Source organism: Delphinus delphis, chromosome 3 (genome assembly GCF_949987515.2).
Source record: "Delphinus delphis chromosome 3, mDelDel1.2, whole genome shotgun sequence".
NCBI classification, from domain to species: Eukaryota; Metazoa; Chordata; class Mammalia; order Artiodactyla; family Delphinidae; genus Delphinus; species Delphinus delphis.
In genome coordinates, this window is record NC_082685.1 from 60,380,023 (window position 1) to 60,387,128 (window position 7,106).

Consider the following 7,106-nt stretch of genomic DNA (forward strand, 5'->3'; position numbering starts at 1 on the left):
TTTATCAGTAAAAAGGGGAAAATACAGACCTGGGCCTTCATGGAAAGTATTTTCACTCTCACAACCAGAATCTCCTGTCTTCAAAAAAATTATTGTTTTAAGATCTTTAACTTTTCCTGCAGCAACTTGATACCCAACTGTTTGAAAAGCATCTTTTCTGAGGAATGGTATTTCGTGGGACAATGTAACATAGTCTTTGCCAAGTGACTCAGTTTGAGATATATACACACACAAATATTTTTTCGATGTCAAGTGGCCCAAGTTTACAGAGAAAAAGTGGGCATTGGTATCAGTTTGATGTCAGGGATTTTCCATGTTTGCAGGGCAGCTTTAAATACAACTTGATTTGAAGGCATTTGAAGGCCAAGCTCCAGCCCCTTGTCAAGATGCTCCTGGCCGTGGTCCTTGCCTCTGCCCTGCTCCTCTGTTCTGCCGCCAGCCAGACGTGTTTGACCCTTACAGGGATCAAGGATGTTGAGTACCTCATCAACAACCTGCAGGTAAGCTGCAGACGGGGGCGCCAGCGGGAAAGGCAATTATTGAACATTTAAGTGAAATATAAGAGGATGAAAAATGCACCACCCACCATGGGTTCTTGTTTCTCTACTTACTTTTTTAGGAACATGCATCTTCAAAATGCAACTGCAGCACCAATGTGAGTAAATGCTCTTCTAAGATCTTTCCAAACTAATTTTAGTTTTCACATCTGGAATCTTCACTCTGAAATTTCTCTTTCGCAGGTGACTGATTGTTTGTGTCTGCCCATTCCTTCTGTAAGTATAGTAAAAGAAAATAATCTTGATCATGGTTTTTTAAAGGCTTTAAGTCAAAATTAATTGTTCTATTTGATATCTGAAATAAGAAACCGTTACTTAGTTACAATTGTTACAGATTAGTAACAATTTTAAAAAGCTTCAAAATCTTGAAATTCTATGCTATTGATATATACATTTCTTTGCATTTAGTCTCCTTGAGAAGTCTGAACACTTCAATATTTAAAAAAGAATCTTGAATGTGTTTTTAGATTAGTGGCCATGTGCACAATTAAATCAAACTGGGACTGAGAATATAACAAATGATACAGTTCATATCACAGTTTTCTAATCCATTTGCTGGTATCTCTAGGGTTGCAAAACAATATAAATAAAATGACATCCTTTTGTCCTTCCACTGGCCTAAACTCTCTACATACTTTGCCTTCTCCCTCCCTCCCTCCCTCCCTCCCTATCCTTCTGCTTAGCTGATTTAGAGTGGCTATTGGAAGGTTTGAAGCCTGCCTTCCAGGAGGATAGGGTGTCTGAGATTGTGGGTGGAGGGAAAGTGAAAAGGGTTTCCAGGGAGTCATTCCCCACTTTGGTGGAGAGGAAGCGTGGCAGGAATTTCCTGGTTAAGGTGAGGAAGCAGCACCTGCACAAGGTGCTGTGGTGCTTGACTCTCTCACAAGCCAGGCCTGGGAGAACCCGAGCTTTTCACCACAGCTGAGGTCAGGTGTCACTCCCTATCACAGTCCATCTATTATGCCTTCTGAGGAGGAACCACACACTTATGGCCCAGCCCATTCCCTCAGTTTTTAATCCATGGTTTTAGCTACTGCTGAAACAGTGGCAGTATTCAACTGGCACATCCCATCAGGCTGGTGTGGAAAGGCTTTTCCTTTCTCTGTACTTTCAAACTCACTATGACAAGACTTGGAACAAGGAAGCCTCCTTTGAAAAGTAGACTCAGCACTGGCTGTTTCCTGGGGTCCACAGGCCTCATGTTCCCTGGGGCGCAACATACTGGAAATCTTCAGGGAGTGTCACTGTGGGAAAAGGGCCTTACCTTGAAATATTGAAGATCATTTCCTAGCCTGACAAGGGACCTGTCTAAAAAATAATGCAAGTTTAGATTACATTGGTTAAATTAAAATAGCCTCTAAAAGCGTTCTCTTTGTGATTCCTACTCAAAGCTGTCCTCTGAGTGTTTCTTTTCCTAAATCCTTGTTATTTACCAGGACAACTGCACCTCAGCATGCTTACAGGAGGGTCTGTCGCAGATGACCAACACCATAGTGAATACACGTTTCCTGCTGACTTTCAATCGGGTGAAGAAAACAGTTGAAGCCCTCCAGAACAACAAGTGTGGAGTGAGTGTGTTTTTATCTGTGATGTGCTCTGGTTAGTTATTTTTGTGTGAATGTCAATGCCAACTCCATCTGAATGAGAAAGGGTGATAAAGCTGGAACTGGTAGTTCAAGGTTGATTAGGGACATATAAGAAATTTAATTAGAGCAAGAAAATTAAAGTGAGATCTGCCCGGATGGCTCATTGTTCCCTCTCCCTTTAAAAAACACTCACCCCTGTGTTGGCTTTTACTTCTCTCCACCTCTTGAATAATGAAAGAATCTAGCCTGATTGTAATTAGAAGCTAAAATCTAGAGAATCAGGGCTGTAGGCCATACAGTTCTACATAATCTTAGAGATTCAGTTTGCCGAGTGGATATTCCGGCCTGTAAGTTAAAGTTTTCTTTCCGTCGGCCAAGGAGGTGTTTAAGGGAAGACACATCCACATCCACGTGGAAGCTTGTCATCTGCCCTAAATGTCCATCAGCGCGTCCTCTTCTTGAGCATACACCCTGGTCGCTGGAGGAGAGGGGAGGGAGTGAACTTTTTTCATTACCGTCACCCTGTGAGGGCCCCTCCTCGCTCAGCTACTGAACTGCGGGGGTTTCTGCCATCAACAGCATGCAGTTCTAAATGCTTAATATATACCGTTTCACTGAATACCTACCTTAATGACAATTGTCAGATTTACCACCCTCACGCTGTAGAGGTGGGCACTGAGGCTCAGTGAGGTTAACTGATTTGCCCAAGGCTGCATATTTAATAAGTGGCAGTGCTGAGATTTGAACTCTGGCCTATGGGACTCCTAAATCCCGCTCTTAGTCATTGTGCTATAAAATGACCTTGGAAGGACAGCCAAAAAGGACAAAAACAAAATTTTAAGCCTCAAAGCGTCCCAAGAAGGTTTCCTCTAATGAGAAGATTTAGAGATTTAGGGCCACTTGATGTGTGTGTGTCTGTGTGTGTGTGGCAAGCAGATCCCTGAAATCCTACTTCAAAGTCAAGCACCTATGCCGCCTACACAAAATGTTAGCAACTCCCCATCCATTTGCTCCATGCCTCAAGCCCCCCACTGCCAGCACACCCCCACCCCCACTGACCATCCCCCCCCCATCCACTCACCAGGCTCTGGGCAGGGTGGTTCCTGGGGCTGCTGGGTTCCATACTGTTTTAGTCACTCTGCCTTTGTCAACTTTTATCCCAACAGTCTTTTTCCTGTGAACAGCCATGCAACCAAACCACAACAGGCAATATGCTGACATTTCTGAAGACTGTCCTGGAAAGTTTCCAGAAAGAAAGGATGAGAGGCAGAGTGTGAAGCTGAAATGTTATTTATTCTATTTATTGAATTTAGAAAGCCTCCTCTTTAAGTTGTTGCAATTAAAAAATCAAATAAGCCATGCTAAGTCAAAATCAGTTTTAATAGTTTGTTTAAAATTTTATATCTTTATTTTGGAATAAACAGATCTTGGAAAAAAACTCAAGTCTGGTCTCTAGGTGCTTATTTGTTCCTTGATGCTCAGAACAAAGAAAGCTACAAGTCTGTCAATGGGCTGATGGGTCAAATACTCCTGTAATAACAGTAAGACTCGTTATCCTCAACACAGACTTGAAGCCTCGTGAACCATGTCTGGGCTGTTAGGAACAGGGCCGCACAGCAGGAAGAGAGTGGCAAGCGAGCAAAGCTTCATCTGCCGCTCCCCATCGCTCCCCATGGCTCACATTACTGCCTGATCCATCCCCCAGCCCCCCCACACCCCCATCTGTGGGGAAATTGTCTACCACGAAACTGGTCCCTGGTGCCGAAAAGGCTGGGGGCCGCTGGTTTAGAGGAATCTACCAAGGGCAGTATTTTTCTAGGTACTGGTAAAATTAAAATTGCTTCTCCCTATGGGGGCTAGACCATCCTTTGGTACTTTTGGTGTCAATAATACATAAAGTTCAGAGCACCCAGAGCCAGGATTCCTCAAAGGGATTTCTGTCGGTTACAATGTCAAGAAATATCCATGTGACCTGCACAGCAAACAGGCCTTGGCCAGAGGTGAGGTTCTCTGATGATATGGGCAGTGTGGTCCCTGTAGCTGTGCAGCTCCATTAGTGACGGGGGTGGCATGAAATTCGCCCTCCACCTGCAGCCATGCCCCTCCCGCATAGGGGAAGTGGAGGAGTTTTAGCAAAGGGGGCCCAGGTCAGGGGAGTGTTTTATTATTTGGTGCAGAAATGGTGGGTCCATGGGTACATCCAATCATAATTATTTTAGTCTTAGTTTTGACAGAAAGAGCCAAGTTTCTCAGTGATTAACTGATGGTGACATGTCTATCAAAGGGCAACAAGCTGAGTCTCTAAGTCCAGAGGCTTTCTGCTCACTGGTTTAAACTCTGTCTTCCCTCAGTGCTGAAGGCCATCAGGCACGTTGCAGGGGACACAGACCTCCATACAGACAGACAACTGTCATAGTCTGTTGACCCATCGGCTTCCCCAGAAAAGGGAAAACATCACGTGGCAGGGGGGTGGGAGTGGGGTATAGGTTCTGTCGAGGACGTTTCCTCAGGACCTCTCATAGCATGAGAATTCGTGCTCCAGCTATTACTGTTTTAATGAGTATCTCCCAGCATCTCCTATATTATTTCCTCCCCGAGACTCACAGTCTGACCCCTAACTGTCCTCAGTGCCCTTCCTCTTGGCACCCAGCCCCCAGCAACGGAGGCCTGCCCTGCAGGGTGAGTCAAATGCGGGATCCGGCTGTGGCTGCTGTGCCGGCTCCCTAGCTGGCCTGCGGATTCCCATGGACAAAGCACTGAGAAAATGGTCTATCAAATAACATAGTTACTATTATTTATTAATATTAATCATGTAATGATTAAGCCCTTACTCTCTATGTACTAAGCATGCATTACCTCATTTAATCTCCTAATAAACCGTAGGAGGTAGGTCTTATTATTTCTGTTTTACAGATGAGGAAATTAAGGCTCAGAAACGTTGTGACCTTCCCGAGGTCCCACGGGTGGTAAGAGTTAGAGTAGAGATCCAACCCCAGCTACCTCTGATTCCAAACTCTTTGCTCTCTCCATCCTGCTCTTTTCTTACTCTACATATCGTGTCTGTGTTGTGTTCCCTCTGACTACAGCCTGACAGTAAAAAAGATTCATAATAATATGGGTCCACATTCCATTTTCCAAAAACCTGGGGACCAGAGAGCTTTCAGAATTCAAACTGTTTACCTGTTTAGAAAGAGAATACACAGTTCACACTTCTTACATTACACAACATCCATAGCAGGGCCTGGGGCAGGATCCTGTAATTAAACACATTAATATTCTGCAAAAAACAGAGGAGCAATCGCATGAGGTAGTCAGCTTTGGCAACCAAATGAATCTCAACAAATCTTGGGCTTCCAGAGCTGCTTGGATTTCAACATTATGATGAGGGATCTGTGGGCATTTCTTTAGCTCTGGCCCCACTTACAGAAAGGGGGGCCCTCTCTTTGCACTGGGCACCTCCAGGAGGGACGGAGACCTCTGTGGCTCCCTGGACAGCCCGCTGTGGCATCCAGGTTGTGGCAGCAGGGCCTTCTCCTCTCCTCTCCTCTCCTCTCCTCCATCTGGGTTTTCTGAATGACTGGCCCCAGACGCAGAGCTGTGCCACATTATACAACATGGTTTACAGCCTGCAGCCTTGGAAGCCGCCCCCTCAGCAATGCTCACCCCACACGGGCATCACAACAAGGACAGACGCTAGTGGTTGGTGATGGTTTCACAACACAACCTTGGGATGCAATCAGCTGTCGGAGAAGATGGGCAGAGAGATAGGCTGCAACCCACTGTCACAGCTTAGTCACCAGCAGAGCTTGGCGGTTTCCCTTGGCTTTTCTGCAAAGGTGGCGTTACCCACCGGATGCACCCCTGCAGCCAGCTCAAAGCAGGATTCTCAGGGCCTGCCTGTGATGAGGTGCCCTGTCATTGCTCTCCTTCCTGTGCCGGAGGAGTTGAGATTTATCTAGAAGTCACCTTGGAGAAAGGAGAAAAAGAAGGACTAACATTTATTGTTTGCTGTGTACCAGGCACTCGGTTCATGATGTTTTGTTCAATATCTACTTGGATCTTTACAACAAGCCCATGAGGTCGGTGTAGAATTATTGTCTGCAATTATGCCTAGTGCACAGATGAGGAAACCGAGGCCCAGAAAGTTTACATGGTTACATAACTTGCCAGGGGCAAACTGCTCACAAGTGGAAAAGCCAAGATTCCAGCTCAGGTAACTGACTCTAGAGCTACATTCTTAAATCTGACCCACAGGAGGGTGTCGGCTCTCAACACAGACAGTCTCAACAACCTGGCTGCCTTGTCCAGGTTGCCAGGCCCCCAGCAGAGTTGTGCCCAGGAGATGCCAGAGCAGGGCACATTGTCACTGGCCAAAGCCAAGCCCAGATGCTTCTGGCCTGAAAGCTGACCAGTCCACATCCGTCTGTCTGTCTCTCCCTCTCTGCCCATCCATCCCATTTGAGGCAGGAGGATACTGTGCAGTCTCAGCCCTGCAATTCCTTTCCTACCCTACTCCCCTCCTCATTCACCCCAGACCAACACCTTTCTTCCTCTGCAAAGGGAGCGCTCAGCGGAAATGCAAAGACCATTCACCCACTGAAAGTGTACAACTCAGTGGATTTGAGTATATTCACAGGGCTGTGCAACCATCACCACAATCTGATTTCAGAACATTTTCATCACCCACAAAAGAAACCCTGTACACATTAGCAGCCATTCCCCCTCCTCCCTTCCCCCAGCCTAATCAACTAATAATCTACTTTCTGTCTCTACTGTATAAATTTACCTCTTCTGGATTCTTCCTATAATTGGAATACGACGTGTTCTTCTGGGACTGGCATCTGTGACTCACCATGATGCTTTCAAGGTTCATTATGTTTTAGCACGTATCAGTACTTCATTTCTTTTTATTTTTTTAATTTTAATTTTATTATTATTATTTTGGCCACGCCGTGCTGCATGT

General features: G+C 45.5%; 1 protein-coding gene across 1 annotated transcript; it reads left to right on the forward strand.

The window, feature by feature from the left end:
* Positions 1-386: 386 nt before the first annotated feature.
* IL9 (interleukin 9) lies at positions 387-3,420 on the forward strand. The gene is made up of 5 exons (XM_060006932.1): positions 387-500; positions 620-655; positions 741-773; positions 1,994-2,125; positions 3,310-3,420. The coding sequence occupies exons 1-5, from the start codon at positions 387-389 to the stop codon at positions 3,418-3,420; spliced, it is 426 nt and encodes a 141-aa protein (XP_059862915.1).
* The last annotated feature ends 3,686 nt before the right edge of the window (positions 3,421-7,106 follow it).